The sequence below is a fragment of the Sebastes umbrosus genome, chromosome 1, assembly GCF_015220745.1.
Source record: "Sebastes umbrosus isolate fSebUmb1 chromosome 1, fSebUmb1.pri, whole genome shotgun sequence".
NCBI lineage: Eukaryota > Metazoa > Chordata > Actinopteri > Perciformes > Sebastidae > Sebastes > Sebastes umbrosus.
The window spans coordinates 43,007,989-43,030,223 of NC_051269.1; the positions used below are offsets into that span (position 1 = coordinate 43,007,989).

The 22,235-nt window shown below is 42.7% G+C and overlaps 1 protein-coding gene across 2 annotated transcripts; it reads left to right on the plus strand.

The window, feature by feature from the left end:
* The first annotated feature begins 796 nt into the window (after positions 1-796).
* Positions 797-14,639, plus strand: LOC119487479 (endothelin-3). Of its 2 annotated transcripts, none has more exons than XM_037768408.1 (4): positions 797-1,103; positions 1,995-2,229; positions 13,011-13,190; positions 13,700-14,639. In XM_037768408.1, exons 1-4 carry the CDS (start codon positions 1,034-1,036, stop codon positions 13,782-13,784), a joined length of 570 nt encoding a protein of 189 aa, XP_037624336.1. In that variant the 5' UTR covers positions 797-1,033; the 3' UTR covers positions 13,785-14,639. The 2 variants fall into 2 exon arrangements, with proteins under 2 accessions (XP_037624336.1, XP_037624345.1); XM_037768417.1 differs by having other exon boundaries at positions 1,998-2,229.
* The last annotated feature ends 7,596 nt before the right edge of the window (positions 14,640-22,235 follow it).

The following is a 22,235-nucleotide window of genomic DNA, read 5'->3' on the forward strand; positions in this document are numbered from 1 at the left end:
GGCCAACAGTGTATGTTCTGTCCTCCGTCTATAGTCTGTCTTCACTTAGTCAATTAAAAGCATAAATACAACCTCATTTCTGTTGACCTAAAGGAACAGCCAGCCTGCCGATGCTTCTAACAACCCGTTCTCACTCACAACTTGTCAAATACCGCCGTTTGGTCGGCGCCCCTCGGCATCAGAAACGGACAGACAGAGGCGCCCTTTTCACTTCCTGTGAAAACAGAAGTTTGTTTTGAAAAGACTCTATGCATGTAACATATATAGACACGCCGTCTCTGGTCCGTTGATGAGTTGGGAGTGAGAATGTGTCCTCTCCCGCCCACCATAAGTGGACTTTCTCACATTATTTTTGCACGCCTTTGCTCTCTCCTGAACATTATCGTGTCACTCATGCACCTTTTCATACGACCGGGATGTTAAGTGACTGTGTGGATTGTGAACATGACGGGACGGGACGGGACAGGAAAGGACGGGACGAGACGGGACAACGGGAGGGGACGGGACGGGACAGGACAGGGAACCTATAGTTGTTTTTAACGTGAAAAACCTCCGTTAACCTGCAGCAGACAGTAGCTGTGGGTTCCTAATTATTCCACATTCTCTCGCTGCATTTTCACTTTCAAGTACTCATCAACTACAGAGCACCAGAGAGAGAGAGAGAGCTCCTCCCAGGTGTCCTAAACTGGACCGGAAAGCTTTTATTTTGAAACCCGCAGCAGGAAGCTGGTGTGTGTAACTGCAGGTATCTTGTCTGTGAGCTGTCAGCTCATAATAAACCAGAGTGAGTGTGAAAGGGAAGCAGAACAAGACAGCAGCAGCAGCAGCAGCAGCTCTGCAGGCTGTCAGCAGCTGATCCATGATGTGTTACCAGGAGCACTGAGGACAAACACAGGAGACATACAGGAGACCTACAGGAGACCCACAGGAGACACACAGGAGACATACAGGAGACCTACAGGAGACACACAGGAGACACACAGGAGACACACTCTGGACCTTTTTTCTTTTCTTTTGTGGTGTTTCATGTGTGATGGCTAATGTGTCATCGGTTGATGTGGGAGTTTTGTTTCTCATCGTGGTGACAGCATCTTTGGCAAATGGTGAGTAAAGTTTTTATTGTATTTATTTTATTATATATAAATCATGTTTCACATAGACATAGAAGACACTATAAGATCATAATTTGCATTTTACAAAACATCATAAAACCAACATAACAGTAAAATTGTAGAAGTCTGTATTACTTTATTATTATTATTATTATTATTATTTTAACTGTGGTCCAAAAATATAGAAAACTATAAGAGATACAGGCTCTGTGAACATTTTTAAAGGACAGCTGAAAACCTATTTATTTAATTTGGCTTACAATTAATTAATTAATTTTTATTTATTTTTTATTTTACTAATTCTCACATCTTTACTATTGTTAATAGTCTTTTTTTATTTTTTATGTTTTAGTATCTACTGTCCTCTTATTGTCTAATTTTGTGGGTACATCTCTTGTTTGAAAGGTGCTCTATAAATAAAGTTATTATTATAATTTTTATTATTACTACTGCAATTTTCAAATAGCTGATTAATCGTTGAGTTTAGATGTAAATATAATGATAATTAAGGTAACAAGAGACCAAAGTGATGTGTTAGAGCTGATCAAAGACTCATGGGTAACTCCTGTACAACGATGTGTAACACAGACTCTGAGTAAATCATCTCACTGACCGGTTTGGTGTATTTTTTCTATTTAAATAAATTGAATTAATCCATAATTGAAACTGTTATCGACTAGTCGACCAACCGGATCGGCGCTTTCAGTCGGTGTTGATATCAGTCACTGCGGTTGGATCACCACTAATGATTTGGTTTGACATGTTCAAAATAAAATATAATATTAATTTATACATTCAAAATAAGTGAATTAGACATTTGCTATTTAAGGCCAAAGATGTGAGAGGAAGTTCTCAAGCGCTCCTCATGTTGCTGTGATCCAGCAGGTTCGTCGTCCATCAGAGATGTGAGCCTGAGGAGGGAGCTGGAAGCGGTTAAGCTGAGCACGCCGCTGCCCGGCGGCGAGGATGACCTCGGCGGCAAAGCGGAGCCCTGCGCCGCCTGCAGTGACCCGCCGGCGGCCAGGAGGCGTTCGAAGAGGTGCACGTGTTACACTTACAAGGACAAGGAGTGTGTCTATTACTGCCACCTGGACATCATCTGGATCAACACACCAGAGTAAGAGTCATCCTCTCAGTTATTTTAGCTCCAACATGGCTGCAGCCGGATCACGTTACTGTGATGCTCCTGCAGCGATCGACAGAGCGTCTGTGCTGCTCGTCAGCCTGTAGTTAACTCATGTTCTTTACTGCACATTATATAGTGTTATGTCATGATCTCTCTATCGTATGCTGTACGGTCTCAACTCCTAATCATAGTCTGTAGTAATCATAGACGTTCAGCTTCAGTCTCTTATTATGTGAACATTGTAAGTGCAGGAACGCTGTCATCACATTCTTATAGGCGACTGTAGGAGGCACCGATACGTCAGGACTTTAAGGAGTATTCTTCTTTTTTTTGAGCTGTCAGGTATTTTTATTCTCTTTTGAATGTTGAGTAGCTAATAAAGATAATAGTTATTCATTCTATTACACCATAACCAACACACTCAGCTGAGTTTGATTAGCCGAGAGCACTTTATTCCTTCATCACTCATTCTGCATTGTTCTTCACATTCCTGTAATTCATCTCAGCTTTCATCTGCAAACATGAAGCTTCAAAATGTTGCACTTAATTTGCCGCAGGTTGCAAACTTAATGGGAACATGTCATGCTCATTTCCAGGTTCTATTTTTGGCTTCTACTAGAACGTTGACATGCTTTAAAGGGGACCTGTTATGCTTTTTTCCCTTTTCCTTTAGTGTGTTATACAGTTTTTTGTGCATGTAAAATGTCTGCAAAGTTACAAAGTCCAGGTCAAAGAGAGTTACCCCCCCCCCACAGAAACACTGCTCCTGAACTGCCTGAAACGCTTTGCTCTAAGTCCCACCGTTCCTTCCGTAAAGTGGTGATGTCACCAAGTGACACACTTGCAGACGCTTTCAGACAGAGGGTGAAGACAGGTATATTACAGGTATATTCAGACAGACAGGATGAGAAATATAAATAGTTTTTTGAACATTAAAGGGGCTCTATGTAAGAATCATAATGTCTTGTTAACAGCTTCACCTGTGTCCGTTAAGTCAACTAAAGTCAGCGTCCTGTTGCTGGCGCTTGTGCTCGCTCTACAAAGACATGAAGGAGCATCGCTCAACACAGTGAGGAGACACACGTCAGCTAAAAGCACAATATCACTCTATATTTCAGCTGCTTGGCAGTAATGTTAGCGTGCCCGCCCGTTCAAGGCGTGGCCCCCCGTATTGCTGCTTACAGCGTTGTCAGTGGGGGCATGGTCGTTAAGAGCGTGTGCATGTTTGGAGCGCCTGTTGGGAGCGCGTGCCCATTGGGAGCGGGCCGATTGCTCATCCCTCGTGGTCTCCAGGGAAGTGAAGAAGAGTTTGGTCGTAGCGTTAGCACATCCAGCATCCAATGAGCCACGGCCGGTACCGGCCCGCTCTGGACGACATGCCGGACTCAGTCTGTCTGCAGAGCCCTGACGCCCCGCCCCCCCTGCTGCTGCACAGAGCGCCGGTCGGTCGTTTTATTCAGAGTTTATTAATATTCAAGCGCCATCTTTGACCCTGCCTGTCATCGCGTACCCACATACCACAGACGGAGTATATAGTTAGATGTGTATGGTGCAGGAAGCGTGCTTTAGTGCTGATTCACTCTTCCCGTGTCAGACCAGCAGCAACATACCTCGATGAGATCAAAGACGTGGCGTCCCACAGTAACGCTCTGCAGATGAAGCAGGACGCAACCGTCTAAATATATCGTCCTTTGGTACCCAGCGTTACACCATGTGGAGTGAATCAAGCTGCAGGCAGAAGATCTGGTCTCTGTTGTCACTTCAGTGTTTTGGTTGCTAACAGCTCAAAAAGGGTCGATAGCGCCTGCTGAGACTTAGCACATTGTTGCGTTTCCCTTTGTTGAAAATGTACTCGTTAGCATGGTGGACAGTATAGAGCAGGCTTCACATGCTCTGCACCTGTGAATGGGGTATACTATTTAACTAATAGACCATGAAACTTCCCCAGTTGATTACTGACATTAAGACATTTTTTTGGTATTACAAGTTTTCTGAAATGTTTAAATATGCAAATGAGGCATTATCTTATTAAATATGTGCTAATTTGCATACATTTACAGAACAGGAATCTGAACATCGGATAAAAACACGTTAAAAATTGTTGTTACAATTTTTTGACATATTAGAGTCAAAGGTTTTTACAGAGGGGATTATGGATATCTCTTTTTATCGCTCCATGAATCAGAAAATACTGTCAACAGCCATAAAAAAAAATCAATTTTTGCCATGTTTTGGAAATGAAATGTTGTATAAATCAGGTTATGAATTATATATGAACAAACCCCTCTGTAGAAACCTTCAGAATATAGAGAGGAATGAAACTGGAGAATTTGGTGGATGTAAGAGCTGCTGAAGTGGAGATTTATGGCTCAGAGTCTGAGAAAAAACGGTCTTAAAGATATTGATTGTATAATTTCATACATTTTGAAGGTGAATAGGGTAAAAAAAACAAAACTAATAGATATCACCATGAAACTTCCTCAGTTAATTACTGACATTAAGACAATTATTTCTTGTATTACAAGTTTTGTGAAAATGTTATGTTTACATATGCAAATGAGGCATTATCTGATGGTTACTTTTGGTGAATTTAGAAGAAATTGGTGGTTCACATGAGAGCCTGTAAAGCCTGAAAAGGTGATATTTAGTAAGACTATAATGAATTACCTGAGGAGGTTTCATGCATCTCACGGGGGGAGGGAGGGATGGCTTCTAAAGTACCTGCAGCTGTTGCAGTACGTTGACCTTTTGACCTCTGAAGTTTTCTTATAGAAAAAGAAAACGTGAGACTGCAGCTTCCCTAAATAAATCACAGTCAGGTGGTTTCAGGTTTGCACTCCAGACATATAGATGGTCAGACAATTTGGACACAGTGGTGGACTCAGGCTGCCTGAGAGGACAGGGAGAATAAAATAAAAAATAAAAAATGGCACCAGCACACAGAAAGTTTTCTAGCATATACAACACTATATCATGTTTTCTCTAGTGGAAGGACACCCTAGAGGGCGCTTTATCATGTTTTCTCTAGTGGAAGGACACCCTAGAGGACACTTCATCATGTTTTCTCTACTAGAAGGACACCCTAGAGGGCACTTTATCATGTTTTCTCTACTAGAAGGACACCCCAGAGGGCACTTTATCATGTTTTCTCTAGTGGAAGGACACCCTAGAGGGCACTTTATCATGTTTTCTCTACTAGAAGGACACCCTAGAGGGCACTTTATCATATTTTCTCTACTAGAAGGACACCCTAGAGGGCACTTTATCATGTTTTCTCTAGTGGAAGGACACCCTAGAGGGCACTTTATCATGTTTTCTCTACTAGAAGTACACCTTAGAGGGCACTTTATCATATGTTCTCTACTAGAAGGACACCCCAGAGGGCACTTTATTATGTTTTCTCTACTAAAAGGACACCCTAGAGGGCACTTTATCATGTTTTCTCTACTAGAAGGACACCCTAGAGGGCACTTTATCATGTTTTCTCTAGTGGAAGGACACCCCAGAGGGCACTTTATCATGTTGTCTCTAGTGGAAGGACACCCCAGAGGGCACTTTATCATGTTGTCTCTAGTGGAAGGACACCCTAGAGGGCACTTTATCATGTTTTCTCTAGTGGAAGGACACCCCAGAGGGCACTTTATCATGTTGTCTCTAGTGGAAGGACACCCTAGAGGGCACTTTATCATGTTGTCTCTAGTGGAAGGACACCCCAGAGGGCACTTTATCATGTTGTCTCTAGTGGAAGGACATCCTAGAGGACACTTCATCATGTTTTCTCTACTAGAAGGACACCCTAGAGGGCACTTTATCATATTTTCTCTACTAGAAGGACACCCTAGAGGGCACTTTATTATGTTTTCTCTAGTGGAAGGACACCCTAGAGGGCACTTTATCATGTTTTCTCTAGTGGAAGGACACCCTAGAGGGCACTTTATCATGTTTTCTCTAGTGGAAGGACACCCTAGAGGGCACTTTATCATGTTTTCTCTACTAGAAGTACACCTTAGAGGGCACTTTATCATATGTTCTCTACTAGAAGGACACCCTAGAGGGCACTTTATTATGTTTTCTCTACTAAAAGGACACCCTAGAGGGCACTTTATCATGTTTTCTCTAGTGGAAGGACACCCCAGAGGGCACTTTATCATGTTGTCTCTAGTGGAAGGACACCCTAGAGGGCACTTTATCATGTTGTCTCTAGTGGAAGGACACCCCAGAGGGCACTTTATCATGTTGTCTCTAGTGGAAGGACATCCTAGAGGACACTTCATCATGTTTTCTCTACTAGAAGGACACCCTAGAGGGCACTTTATCATATTTTCTCTACTAGAAGGACACCCTAGAGGGCACTTTATCATATTTTCTCTACTAGAAGGACACCCTAGAGGGCACTTTATTATGTTTTCTCTAGTGGAAGGACACCCTAGAGGGCACTTTATCATGTTTTCTCTACTAGAAGGACACCCTAGAGGACACTTCATCATGTTTTCTCTACTAGAAGGACACCCTAGAGGGCACTTTATCATGTTGTCTCTAGTGGAAGGACACCCTAGAGGGCACTTTATCATGTTGTCTTTAGTGGAAGGACACCCTAGAGGACACTTCATCATGTTTTATCTACTAGAAGGACACCCTAGAGGGCACTTTATCATGTTTTCTCTACTAGAAGGAAACCCTAGAGGGCACTTTATCATGTTTTCTCTAGTGGAAGGACACCCTAGAGGACACTTCATCATGATGTCTCTAGTGGAAGGACACCCTAGAGGGCACTTTATCATGTTTTCTCTACTAGAAGGACACCCTAGAGGGCACTTTATCATGTTTTCTCTAGTGGAAGGACACCCTAGAGGGCACTTTATCATGTTTTCTCTACTAGAAGGACACCCTAGAGGACACTTCATCATGTTTTCTCTAATAGAAGGACACCCTAGAGGGCACTTTATCATGTTGTCTCTAGTGGAAGGACACCCTAGAGGACACTTCATCATGTTTTCTCTACTAGAAGGACACCCTAGAGGGCACTTTATCATGTTGTCTCTAGTGGAAGGACACCTTAGAGGGCACTTTATCATGTTTTCTCTACTAGAAGGACACCCTAGAGGGCACTTTATCATGTTTTCTCTAGTGGAAGGACACCCTAGAGGGCACTTTATCATGTTGTCTCTAGTGGAAGGACACCCTAGAGGGCACTTTATCATGTTTTCTCTAGTGGAAGGACACCCTAGAGGACACTTCATCATGATGTCTCTAGTGGAAGGACACCCTAGAGGGCACTTTATCATGTTTTCTCTACTAGAAGGACACCCTAGAGGGCACTTTATCATGTTTTCTCTAGTGGAAGGACACCCTAGAGGGCACTTTATCATGTTGTCTCTAGTGGAAGGACACCCTAGAGGGCACTTTATCATGTTTTCTCTACTAGAAGGACACCCTAGAGGGCGCTTTATCATGTTGTCTCTAGTGGAAGGACACCCTAGAGGGCACTTTATCATGTTTTCTCTACTAGAAGGACACCCTAGAGGACACTTCATCATGATGTCTCTAGTGGAAGGACACCCTAGAGGGCACTTTATCATGTTTTCTCTACTAGAAGGACACCCTAGAGGGCACTTTATCATGTTTTCTCTAGTGGAAGGACACTTTATCATGTTTTCTCTAGTGGAAGGACACTTTATCATGTTGTCTTTAGTGGAAGGACACCCTAGAGGGCACTTTATCATGATTTCTCTACTAGAAGGACACCCTAGAGGGCACTTTATCATGATTTCTCTACTAGAAGGACACCCTAGAGGACACTTTATCATGTTGTCTTTAGTGGAAGGACACCCTAGAGGACACTTTATCATGTTTTCTCTACTGGAAGGACACCCTAGTGGGCACTTTATCATGTTTTCTCTACTAGGACACCCTAGAGGGCACTTTATCATGTTTTCTCTACCATAGGGGCATCCAAAAGAGCCTTTTGGTGGCATTTATTTTTTAACGTGGGCGCCTCAGGGGGACGGATGCATATGCTTTAACATATGGTTGTCTTTTGAAAAGTGAACCTGAAGACATTTGCTGTTAAGCGGAGGTTGAAAACGGTTCTGTCTGTGCAAGATGAGTCGTTTCTGGAGATATACGAGTAGTGTCTGTAACACTTTGATGACATCATCACCATCAGAGGTTATTTTCTCTGACTTCAGAAAGCTCCTCCAGAGCCGCCGGCTGAGGAGTGGTGATTGTAATGAGTGAACCGTCCTTCATGTGTTAAACTGGTGTCGGAGTTCAGGGATAACAATTTTGATTGTAAAAAATATATAATAAGCCAAGAACAAAGTCAGAGATCAAATGTTATTGTGCAATTGGAGTTCATCAGAGTCAACTGTCGAGCTTAAATAGAGGCTGGCTGAACGAAGCCAGACCCTTTCTAAACCTGCCTCCAAATCCTTTAATTCAGTCTCAATACGCTGATGCACCTCTGAACAGCTGTGGGTCTGTAGAAGGTTATTACAGTTCTGCTTCTTGATGTCTTCCATCTGGGCTCATCTTGACCTGAAGCTGATTAATAGGTGGTGAATCTGAGGTGCGTCCTCTGGGAGCAGACGGTCTCCTCAGGAAATCGGGGATCAGAGGAGCAACGATTTGAAAGAAGAAAAGGTCAGCGGCTGCTCTGCTGAGTCTGTTAGTCAAAGGTCAGGAGATGAGGTTCAGGGTCAGCCTGAAGATCCTCCAACACCATCAACACTACAGGTGGTGCTTCAGGGTTTTTATTAATGTGACGTTCGCTCATTTATTTCCAACTGGGCTAGCTTGTTCTTCATAGCAATTCACAGCCATGTGGAGCGAGATAATAAGACATGAGGGTTGAGGGTCGGTGTGATCAGCTCACCACTCCCACAAGCTGCTGAAATTAAATAAAAGCTCTGGTTTATTACTTGGGTGTTACTTTCATGGTTTTGGTCCAGTAGGCGGTTAACACGTCGTCAAGTTACTCAAACTTATGTGGAAGAGAAAAAGAAAGTGAATGTTCGCACTATTACCAGACTGTTCACTGCTTTCATCACAGTTTACAGCTTGGACTACTACCTGCTTTAGTTGTGCACGCTCACAGTTCAGTTATTATCAGCCTTATTGGTGCACTGACATTCGATTTCATCTCTGAAGAAAAAGGTTCAGATAATCTGTCTGAACTGTTGGCTTGTTTCTGATCGTCTGACTTAAGTCAACTAAAGTCAGCGTCCTGTTGCTGGCGCTTGTGCTCGCTCTACATAGACATGAAGGAGCATCACTCAACACAGTGAGGAGACACACGTCAGCTAAAAGCACGATATCACTCTATATTTCAGCTGCTTGGCAGTAATGTTAGCTGACCAGACGAAGGTCTCTCCATGAATCAATGCTGATCCTAGTGTTGGCTTTTCCTGCTTCAGCCTCCCGACCGCGGCCGGAGGGAACGGGGGAGACGCCGGAGTTTTGGTCGGAGACGATAACGTTTCTCTCTGCGGAGCCCCGTCACTTCACAAGACACGGGAAACCTCTGTTGGTCTGGAGGAGCTGCAGCAGTTATTTCTGCACAAACGTCCACTGTCCATTCACTAGATATTCTCAGAGCTAAACTAACTCTTCTGCAGTGTGGAGTGAGCAGCATGCACGTGAGAGGTGGAGAGAGAGAGAGAGAAGGAGCGTGGTGTGTGAGTGAAGGCAGGCAGAGGAGCAGAGGAGCAGAGGAGCAGAGACTCCGGTCCTGGAGACCAAAGCTCCGGTCTCCCCCGCGTCCTCCGACCGCGGCCAACACTGTTTAACAGCTTCACTAGATACAACCAAGAGGTTTTGGTGCTTCACTGGAGTTTGTGTTGGAGTCTGAGTCTGAACAGCGGAGACACACGAGAGACCATGAGACACACGAGAGACCATGAGACACCGACCAGCAAGGATTTAGACGTGGAACAAGTTACAAACAGTCCCTTTAAGCTGTTTGTTAAATAACTTCTTATCGTGGTATTTTCTTGCAGAGCTGTAGGAACCCTTTACATACAGTATGAGAGTTTAAACCAACTTTTTACCGTTGACAGTTACTCTCTTTATGCCTAAAAGCTGGTCATCAGCGTTGTTTCTGTGTGTTTCCTGACTTTGAAATGACCTTTGTTTTGGTATTTTCACATCCTTCACAGCATGCATGTTGCAGAAATGTGAGGGAAGGTGCATCAAGTGATACTAATGTTGGCTCTCGATATGCAGTGAAGGTATATTTATGTGCTGTATGTTATGTCACCAGACTTTACTGTAGTTGTGATGGTGGACGTGACCTCAGTATCTCCTGAGATCATTAGCCGTGTTTACTGTTCACTGAACGCTCACATACAAACACACAGTCGCAGTGGGACTGATAGAGAGACATTCAAACTTTACTGGCATCAGATGACATGAATTATGAGTTCAAATAGTTTATTTAAAGGGGACATACAGTAGCAGCTCATCTCCAGGTTCATACTTGTATTTTGTGGTTTCTACTAGAACATGTTTAATGCTTTAAGTTTTCTTATACTGTCTGTCTGATATACCTTTAATGCTCCGTTTTAGCGCCTGTCTCTTTAAGCCCCCCCTCCCGATAAAGTCCAGTCTGTTCTGATTGGCTTGAAAGAAAAATATGGTGCACCCATAGAAATAGAACAGGAATAGAACGGACTATCCCATTCAAATCAATGTAGCAGGATGTGTACTGTTGCCTTTTCAACCGTGGTCGCGGACTTACTTTTGTATATACCGACTTGCAAGTCGGCAAGTCGCGGACTCACTCAGGCCGGTGTGACGATGGGCGTGATGTGTAAAACAACAGCGTCAGCGTGTGTGTGTGTGTGTGTGTGTGTATATAGTCCAGCCATGCCAGCTGTCCCTTTTAGGTAAGTAAGAAAGAAAGTATTAATTGTCCTAAACAGACTCTGTGACTACCTCTGCTGCCGGTTTAACGGCGGAGCAACATACTGACAATAACTAACAACAATCTCCATTTTCTTTTGTTCTATAATGACCACGGAGAACAGTTCAATGTCCGTTCTGCTTCTGCTCTGTTTCTATGGCTGCACCTCTGCAAAGACAGTTCTCAAGCCGCGGGTGGAGATAGTCAGATGGGGGGGGGGGCGGTATATTCTAATGAGCCTGCATGTGACATAGGAAGGGGAATCATGTTTTCTGATCGACTGTGTTTGTGGGTTAGTAATCACTCCAAATGTTTGAGCACTGAAAAAGTGAGTTTTTCATGATATTTCCCTTTAAATCTACTAATATAAAGAATTTAAATACACTGACCTGCCAGTTTAGTAGGTAGTTTAGTACCTTTACAGTCTCTACAGTCCAACAACAGTTTCATAAATCATCATTGTGAGGTTCATTAGAGGTTGCAGTCTTCTGGACTGTATTATTCTGAAAGCTGTTTCCGATATTCTGTCCCCATCTTGTATCCAAATAGTGGAGGACAAACTATTAGAAACACCTCTCAGTATAATGCAGTCCAGTTTAACCCGCCAACAACAGCCTCTAAAAGCTGAATGTGACACATGACAAAAAACTGCAGCCCAACAGGCAACAACAGCTGCAGGGACGCCTTTGAAAATGGACATGACCGTTTTTCCTCGACAAAATTTGGCGCAAGTTTGGAGCGTTATTTAACACCTTTCTTAACAAGCTAGTCTGACCTGGTTGGTACCGATGGATTCATCAGGTTCTCTAGTTTCATATGATACCAGGATCTTCACTCTACTTTTAAACGTGAGCTCTTTACAACCTAAAACTCACAAGTTGCGTTAAAGCTTTAATGAAATTAGGTGTGGTTAACGCGTTAACTTTGACAGCCCCAATAAAAAAGTAAAATTTTATGCCCTCAATGTTGTGTCAGTTTTTCACCGTGGTATTGAAAATGGTATTAAAATTAGAAATCCCAGTATCGTGTCAACACCAGTACTGTTTAGTTTGTAACCCGGCTGCAATGTTGAAAACTGAAACAAAGCAGCTAAACCGAGCAGCTAAACCGTGCAGCTAAACTGTTCAGCTAAACCAAGCAGCTAAACCGTGCAGCTAAACCGTTCAGCTAAACCAAGCAGCTAAACCGTGCAGTTAAACCGAGCAGCTAAACCGAGCAGCTAAACCAAGCAGCTAAACCGTGCAGTTAAACCGAGCAGCTAAACTGAGCAGCTAAACCGAGCAGCTAAACCAAGCAGCTAAACCGTGCACTACAAGATGATTGTGAGAACATCTGAGGAGAGAAACAGACATTAACGTAACAGAATATTGATTCAGGTTTGATCAGCGCTGCCTAGTTTCACCATTTGATCGGAGTTTGCGAGCTTCGCAAGCAGCTGCTGTAGAGACTGCTCGGCCCTGATTGGTTGCTTTAGTTCATGCACGGTGAAATAGAAAGATTTTGAGAATAAAGTCATAAGTTTATGAGAAAACAGTTGTAATGTTATAAGAATAAAGTGATAATATTATAAAGTAATAATCTTACGTGTTATTTTAGAGGGGAAATAGTGTGAAAATGAGGAACGTGGAGCATCTTGTGAAGTTCTACTTTAGTTTAGGTTTCACTAATAATCAATAGTTCATCTTTTGGCTCATCAGCAGCACGTTATCATCAGCATCAGGACCTGGAAGAGATTGTTATTAAAGAAGCTGAGTTTATTCTCCCTCAATGAGGGGCTGGAGAGTATGCTGCCGGTCTAATGTACAGGCTCCTATTCCTATCTGTGTCTGGTCACTCAGCTCACTGTATATATGTGTGTGTCTTTTTTTAGGCACACTGTACCATATGGTATGTCCAGTTACCAGGGTTCCCTGCGTGTGAGGCGCTCCGCTGGGACTGAGCCGGCGAGGAGGAGGGGGGCGGTGGCGCTGGCGGTGGCGGTGGAGGTGGCCCAGCGCTGTGTGTGCACACAGCAGACCGACTCTCACTGCAGCAGATTCTGCATTGACAGGTAACTGGACCACACGGGCGGGGGGGAAAACACATGCAATGTTCTCTTTAAGGAGATACATGTCCTCAACACTTTTGATACCAGAGCCACTGAAAACACACTCTCTGCAGGTGTCTAAATCATATATATATATATATTTACCTGCTGGTAACCATGGGAACAATGCTTATCCTCCATTACCAGTTAAAGGATACGATGTTTAAGTCTATCTATATACAGTGCTGATAGTTAGCGGCCCCTAACTAGCCCAACTCCTCAGCCAACGACTCATTCAGTGTCTCCCAAAGACGGACGAAATCTGAACCTATCCTTTAATTTTGATGCGTAAAACTAACCTTAACCATTAGTTTTAAAAGTGGATAAAGATTTAAAGTGGCTAACTATACATGCATAAATACACTTACAAAGTGTTGGAGGAAAAGCCTTTGGTTCATGTTGGTCTTTGAACTGGGGCTAAATTAGCAGCACCTGATCAGATGTGCCTAAAGTGTCTGTGTGTTTTTTTCCAGCAGGCAGAGGAGGCCACCGCCAGCAGCAGCGCCTAAAATAGACAAGAGGACAGCATCTCTGCGCAGTGGGCCTGTTATGAAATGAACATGCTGATAACCTGAAAGGTGGACATTCGTCGTCTTTACACCCCCCATCATCAGACCGATGGGGTGAATAAACCGCTAAGCTGCTTGCACACAAACTGAAAAGCGGAGGGGTATATATCTCCGCCTGCGTCTGTCCGGCAGGTGTGGACGATGTTTTTCATTCTCCGGTCTCCCCACCGAGGACGGGTTCTACGTGACCCACTTGTGTCGACCACGAAAGACTTTGGTAGAGCACACACATGTCCGTGCCGCGTGATGCGGAGGCCACTTCAAGAGCTGCTGCCATCCGACTCCACTGCCTCGACGCATGCTGTTAAAACATTACCACATGAAACTTGTCACACAGCCGTGTTTTCTCCACAGACACATCATTTAATCTGCCTGTCTCCGTCAGCACGCGGTCACAGCCACTAACTCACTGTTACTTTACTTTAAAATTCACAATTTGTCACAGTCACTGAAACATCCAACATATATATATTATTATTTTTGTATTAGGTTGTTCCCTCATGAATGGAAATAGTTTCAGCATTTCAGTGAATGACTTCATGTTGGAGGAGGTGAGGAGGTAAAGGAACTTGTATTAAGCTGTATCCAAGTCTTGTGTATATGAAATGTGTTTCAGTATATATAGGCTCTAAATTATATTTTCGTACAATACCTATAGGTGTATAATAAGATGTTGTATATAGAGTTATATATATATATGTGATCATGCTAATCAACAGTCCTCAAAAAAAAATCCATACAGCAAATTCATAGGACACATTATTTATCATCTGTTTATTCTTGTAATGCAACGAATTCCCCAGATAACCCGACCGTCTGCACACTAAAGATGTTGAGAACGACAGCGAGGACTAGTGGTTTGTTGTTAGTCGGGCATCTCACCCCCGTTATTCAGTTTCAGTCTGACAAAAGGAGCACATTGATTCCTTGCTTAATGTCTGAAAGATTCTGATGCACATCTGGTTTTATTTAAAGAGGCACTGCACACTTAAAGCTGCAGTCGGTAACTTTGAGCAAATGTGATTAAACAAGAATAAGTTATTTTGATAAAACAAGTCACGATATCCTGACAGTAGTGCATGAGACAGATGATCTGTGAAAAGAGCAGGTTCCTCCGGAGCTCCTAACGGTATTATCACAGATAAACACAGAAGCTCCTCAGGAAGCTCGACTGGGAATTGATCCTCAATCATGTTTAAGTACAGACTGAATGTATTTCGCTATATTGAAAGCTATAAAGTACTGAAAGCTGGTACTTAATGCCCGGTCTGATTCTTAGATATGTTATTTATAGGGATGTCAATCGATTAACGTATTTAATGTGCGATTAATCGAAAATTAATCACACATTTTTTATCTGTTCTAAATGAACCTTTAAGGGAGATTAGTCCAGTATTTAATCCTCTTATCAACATGGGAGTGGGTTAATATGCTGCTTTATGCAAATGTATGTATATATTAATTATTGTAAATCAATTAACAACACAAAACAATGACAGATATTGATCCAGAAACCCTCACAGGTACTGCATTTAGCATTAAACAATATGCTCCAATCATAACATGGCAAACTGCAGCCCAACAGCTGCACGGCAGTGACAGTTTGTCCTCGCCAAAAATTTGGCGCAAGTTTCTGAGCGTTATTTAATCTCCTTCATAACAAGCTAGTATGACATGGTTGGTACCGATGGATTCATCAGGTTCTCTAGTTTTATATGATACCAGTATCTTTACTTTAGCTTTGAAACTGAGCCCGATATAACCTGAAAATCACAAGTTGCGTTAAAGCTTTAATGAAATTAGTGACGTTAACGCGTTAACTTCGACAGCCCCAATAAAAATCTAAAATATATGCCCTCAATGTGTCCGTTTTTCCCCGTGGTATTGAAAATGGTATCGAAGTTAGAAAACCCTGATCAGCGCTGCCTAGTTTCACCGTTTGATCGGAGTTTGCGAGTTTCGCAAGCAGCTGCTGTAGAAACTGCTCGGCTCTGATTGGTTGCTTTAGTTCGTGCACGGTGAAATCTTACAGATGCCATTAGAAGCACTAAAAGGAGGCACATGGTTTTTTCACAGATTACATGTCTCATGCACTACTGTCGGGATATTACGACGGAGTATCAGGGCCACATTGAGGGAAAGAGATTAATCTAAGATTTTGAGAATAAAGTCGTAATATTACGATAAAAAGGTTGTAAAACTATGAGAATAAAGGCATAAGTTTAAGAGAATAAAGTCGTAGTATTATGAGAATAAAGTGATAATATTATAAAGTAGTAATTGTACGTGTTATTTTAGAGATTAAATAGAGTGAAAATGAGGAACGTGGAGCATCTTGTGAAGTTCTACTTTAGTTTAGGTTTCATTAATAACCAAATAGCTCATCTTTTGGCTCATCAGCAGCACATTATCATCAGCATTAGGACCTGGAAGAGATTGTTATTAAAGAAACTGAGTTTATTCTGAAGAAAGAATCATACGGACCTGCTGGAGGAAACTGACTCTTTAGAGGAAAAGATAATTACTTTTTTTATTTCCTAAAGTTATGACTTTATTCTCGTAACATTACGAGTTATCTTTCTTGAAATAGTATGACTTTATTCTCATTAAATTACGACTTTATTCTTGTAATATTATGACTTCATTCCCGAAATCTCCGATTTCTTTTCCCTCCATGTGGCCCTAATACTCGTAGGTCGTAGGATATAGTGACAGATTTATAAAAAATTACTTTTTTATCGTATTTGCTCAAAGTTATCGACTGCAGCTTTAAACATGTTTTTTTGTTGTTGCTGTAAACTGAATGATATGACTGTACTGTGATGGAACGCATCAGTGCTGATGTTAATATTAACATTTCTGTCCAAAAAATATATATAAAAAAAGAAAATCTGTATTTCATGAGTTGAAAATGTCTCAACGCGCCGTCTACTGTTTCCCATCAGCTCTGAACCTTGTGAGGCCAATGCTGACATAGAGTCCACCTCTATGTCATGAAATCTATCTAAAAATAGGACGTTGACGCCCACTGAGCAACTCATACATACATGCATACATGCACTCCCCCTCCCTGCCCCCCCGCCTCTCATGACACTTTTTTAGCATTTTTCTAAATGACGCAGCGGGGGAGGAGGAGGAGGTGGAGGTGGAGTTGGGCTCAGACTTGCAGGTGAAGTTACACTTTAAGCATATTTAAAATGAAATGACCTGTTTAACATGCCTCCTGCAAGAACAGTGAAGAAGTTGAGGCCGGACTCATGATCAGCCATGTGTGGTTAGTTTGATCAGAGGCTCCCTTTACATCCATACTGAGTTCATATAAGGAGACACTGAATGAGCATACTAGCTGGAGCCTATATTTGTCCTGATTGAAGCCAGCGTGTGTCAGCATGTGTGTCAGCATGCTTATTGCATTGCACGATGCTGTCAGGCACACTTCATCCATGATATTATCCTGCATTTCACTAATTGCAATATGCAGTCGTGCAGGATGACGCTAATGACCTGCAGCTGTTGTGAAACGACGCTACGTGCATGCTTTTATATGTCGATGCCTCCCTGCAAAGTTACTACAGTATAGTGTGCATGTAGAGAGGCCACGTGTACAAAGGGCTTATTGTAGATCATAGCATTAGCTCAAGCCAATAAGTCAGATTTATGCCACTATATTTGGTGATCCAAGTTACCTCGGGTCGAACTATGTTCATACACATCAGACCGGCACATACATTTTAGGGTACTTTGCAAAAAGTCAAGGCCACGCCCCTTTTTGGGGGAAAGAAAGCCAAAGATCTCATTGACTTCAATGTAACCTGACGTATGTGTGGGTGGTAATTTTGACAAGTTTGTATGAATTCATCTCTTGTTCTACAAACGTTTGTTTTATACACGTCTAATAATTATTTAGTGACCTTGCCTGAACCTGAGCGTTGGTAATACCTTAATAAATGACGGTTGATCGTTGCCATGTCCCTTCAGTCGTCCCCCGTCCAACACAGTGGAGGAGATCACTGATCCAGACATCTCTACATATCTGACTGAACCCCGGTAGACTGAGTGTTGTCTGTTAATAACCAACTGGTTGATCTACAGGCTGGGATTTAGTCTGATGCTGCTAGAACGTTAATGTGTGACTGCTAACATTAGCTATCCATGCTAGTCACCATCACCAGCATCATTCAGCCGTTTAGCACACTGACAGTGAATATTCACGTATATGAGCCTCACATCTCCGTGTGAAAGCCTCGTTAGCCCGCTACACAACAGCTGTTCATCATCTTCTCTCCTGTGACGGCGGCTTTCTTTCCCCTTAAAGGGAGCGCAGCCTCGGAGAGGACGCCATGCTGGTCTGGTCTATAGCCTGGAGACATTAAGCCATGCTGGTCTGGTCTATAGCCTGGAGACATGAAGCCATGCTGGTCTGGTCTATAGCCTGGAGACATGAAGCCATGCTGGTCTGGTCTATAGCCTGGAGACATGAAGCCATGCTGGTCTGGTCTATAGCCTGGAGACATGAAGCCATGCTGGTCTGGTCTATAGCCTGGAGACATGAAGCCATGCTGGTCTGGTCTATAGCCTGGAGACATGAAGCCATGCTGGTCTGGTCTATAGCCTGGAGACATAAAGCCATGCTGGTCTGGTCTATAGCTTGGAGACATAGATCTTTTTTAGGACATGGCAGGGGAACAAATTGGCGTTTTGTGATTTATTGTTGGTGCAACCAACTACTCAACAACTGTTCAGCATAGCGTTATTACTGTTATTAAAGTAGAAGTTTGAGGACCGTCTATGAGGGACACGGGATTGGTTTCCCCCTAAAGGGGGCGGGGTCATGAGAGCCTACTCTAGATAACGTATTGTTGGTCTGATGTATTCGTTGTATCTAAGATGCTTTTGTAAAGCATCTACAACATCTCCAGACGATAAATACTAGGTACAGAAAAACATGTAAAAGATGGAAAGATGGAGTCTGCACACAAGATACTGCTCTCATGAACACTGAATTGATTACCATCGTTTTTTTTAACTGCAACCACAACATGTCCCTAACCTTAACCAGGTGTTGTACTCCCCTAACCCTGGCCACCAGGCCGGGTACTGTACGTGAGCGTGTAGTAGAGCAGTCAGGATCCAACACTAAATGTTTGGGTTTTTTACCCACAATCTTTCAGTGGCCTAACTAAATCATTATCACTCGTAGTCATACCAATTATTGCATATTAAACCATGAATTTGCAGAATCGTTCAACATCAAGGTTTAGTCGGGTTTGCTGGTTCTGTTCAGACGCAGTTCATCATTCTGGGACTGTTGCCAGGTAACGAAATCGATTCAAGAATGTTCCATATAAACTCTCGAGCGCCCACTTTGCCCACAAGTAGTTATAATGACACAATAGAAATGTTGGAGTAACGACGATGAAAATGAAATCATTATGTGAATAAAAAGAAGAGAAGAAGTCTGTATTGTTTGTGGTTGTTCCTGACTCGTTCGCTGAGGAAACATCATGTCCAGACACCTGGGAACATGAGAGAGTCGGTCCTGGATCACATTTAATCCAGTTGAGCTTTCTTGAGCTTTTTCATTATCTTTTCAACTTGTAATAAGTCTCGGTAAGAAGAATATAATGAAAGAGGGAAGAAAAACTATAAACACAGATGCTCCTCAAGAAGCTCGACTGGGAATTGAACCTCACTTATTTTTCAGTACAGACCGAATGTATTTGCAATTATTGCAATATTGAAAACTATAACGTACTGAAAGCTGGTACTTAATGCCTTCGTTGGTTGGGTTGGTTAGGTTTAGGCATGAAGAGTGAGATTAGTTGGGTTTAGGGTCAGAATATCAGGATAAACCAACCAGACCAAGTGCTTCTGTTCGGAATAATTTGGCCGTCGGACAGTCCGCCCCGCTCAAAGAACGTATATCACTGAGAAGTGAAAGTCAATAGTTCGTTCCATTGCAACATCAGTGCCCGGCAGCAGAGCTACGCTTCTGCCATTTTGGACTGAAAGCGACTACCGGACGCCAGTAAAACGTCCTCCTACAAAGTGTTGTACGAAAGTAAAACTAAATTATTTCTATTCTGTTGTCATAATCTACCGAAACGGCCCGTGTTGAACTTTAAAATATTAGAAATATAATTAACGTTTTCGGCAGCGGCTGTTATAAAAGAAGCACCAGAGTTGCGTGTCTTTGCTACGGTTGACAGTCACGTCAGCAACAGGAGGAAGAGATCAAGGAAATCTCATTTTGGAACCTTTACAGCAAAAAACAAAAAAATGTCAAATGCAAATGAGTTCTGATGCCCCCCCCATTACTCAGTCTACTTTTTATATGGATATTTGTTGCTGCTCTGATTGATTCAAGCAGCTCTTTGTCCTTTTTTCCCAGCCAGAGAGAAGGCCTGACATGACAAGTCTCCGATATTTGAAGTTCATGTTTGATCCGCTCTGTGCTGCATCTGTTCATTTGTGTCTCAGAGAGAAGATCTGCTGTGATGTGTCCGATATCCAATTCATGCTTTTCCAGACACTTCCCCAGAGCCTGATGTATGCCATTTGCAGTTTTATCACTGTCTCCATAAAAGTAAAGTCCACTGCATTCCATCACACACAGAGTAGCTCACGCACTCTGGAAACAATTTTTCTATTTCTGTTGTTTGAGGCATCGGTGGCAACTGAGAAACACACGGGCTCACCGCACAGTCTTTGGTCCTAAAACATTCATCGTTGCTGTCCTGATGGGCTCATACAGCATGCTCTTTACTTTTCTCAAATTTGGAAAAATACGTCCACATTTGGCGGTGGGCCAAACGGCAGTGTCTTAGATAATGTTATTATTTTACACACATCCGTTGCCAGTCTCTCTCTTTCTAGGTAAAAATGTACCCTCCATCCCCTGGACCCTAAACGGGGGAACGTAACAATTGGGGGCTCGTCCGGGATTTGAATCCAGGACCTTTCGCACCCAAAGCGAGAATCATCCCCCCTTACACGCATCTGTTGTGTATAGAGTAAATCCACAATTCCTGCCTACCAAAAAAAGTCTTGGTCACGTCTGGTGATGTTCGGTTGGTTTGGCATGTGCAAATATGGATAAACCTGCAAAAAAAGAAAAGCGAAGCAAAAACGTTGTGTGTTAAGCCCGTCAGCGGTGACTCAACAAAAGCCGTTTCTACTTTATACCGTCAGGAATTCTCAATTGGCCCTGGAGGTAAGAATGACCCAACTCAGCAGAAATACATAAGAAGGCCACACTAGCTAAAGGTGTGAGGTATATCGGTGCACTCTTCGTGTCATCTACTGCGGAAAATTACAAAATCGTGGCAAGTAAAGCCTCATATGTGCACCATACGGTTAAACACCGACTCAGCTACAACAGGAACGACTGTCTTGTTTCAACGGTGCTTTGTTTCATCACTCAAATGTTGTGGAAAAGAACAAAAGCTGAGATGATCACACTGAATGTTTGAGGACCAAAGACTGTGCAGGATATCTTGGATGATCTGTGATCAGTTGCCACCGATGCCTCAAACAACAGAAATAGTGACTGTTTCCAGAGTGCGTGAGATATTTTATCTGTATCTGATGGAGTACAGTGTGACTAGACTTTTATGAAGACAGTGATGAAACTGAAAGTGGCTCTGATGACGTGTCTGTGAAAGCAGTCGGTGTTAAAGGCAGCACATCACAGCAGATTTTCTCTCTGGTGATCATTAAATCCAGAAACAGATGCAGCACAGAGCTGATCAAAAATCAACTTCAGATATCTGAGACTTGACTTCTCTCTGGCTGTACAAAAGCACCGCTTGAATCAGTCAGAGCATTGTTGTATTAACAGTTAATATATCTGGATTTATTCGCATTAAATATTGATTTGAGATTAATGAGGGAATAGTTGGGGGCGCTATGGAGCCACGAACCAAGATGGCAGCTTAACGTGGAAGCTCTGTACTAACTTCACACTAAACAACTTAGTTAAATAAGAATAAATAAATAACACCAGCCGAGTTACTAACACCAACTGAAATGAGACTTTGTCAAAAATTACTACAATCAATCATCCAAAAACTCCCAAAAAACGTCAATCAACACTCCATCGACAGAGCAGCAAGACGAGGAAGCTAACGGCGGTGCTGCCTGAACTGAAGTCACTTCGCTCTGAGTTTGGAGATGAACATTGTCCAGTTAGGTTTGGTGTATAAGACTCTGCTGTTTGAGGGAGCTCTCACTAGTCGTGTTTCCTTTCAACTGTCAAGTGAATTTTAAGCGATGTTGAAAAGTCACAAAAAAGAGATATGAATTCAGTGCGTTTCCATCAACTGGTTTGGAGCAAACAAACTGGGCTACAGCGTAGTTTGGTCACATGATGGGCGCTGCGTGGCTCTAATCCGCCACTAAACGGAGTAGAAGAAGAAGTAGAGGTCACCTTGGTCATCTG

What these genes read in the sequence shown, in the direction of transcription:
- LOC119487479 (XM_037768408.1), top strand. Translation starts at nt 1,034, where the DNA reads ATGGCTAATGTGTCATCGGTTGATGTGGGAGTTTTGTTTCTCATCGTG. An exon ending in GACAGCATCTTTGGCAAATG is followed by an intron (nt 1,104 to 1,994) that starts GTGAGTAAAGTT and finishes GCTGTGATCCAG; the next exon opens with CAGGTTCGTCGTCCATCAGA. An exon ending in AGCAGATTCTGCATTGACAG is followed by an intron (nt 13,191 to 13,699) that starts GTAACTGGACCA and finishes GTTTTTTTCCAG; the next exon opens with CAGGCAGAGGAGGCCACCGC.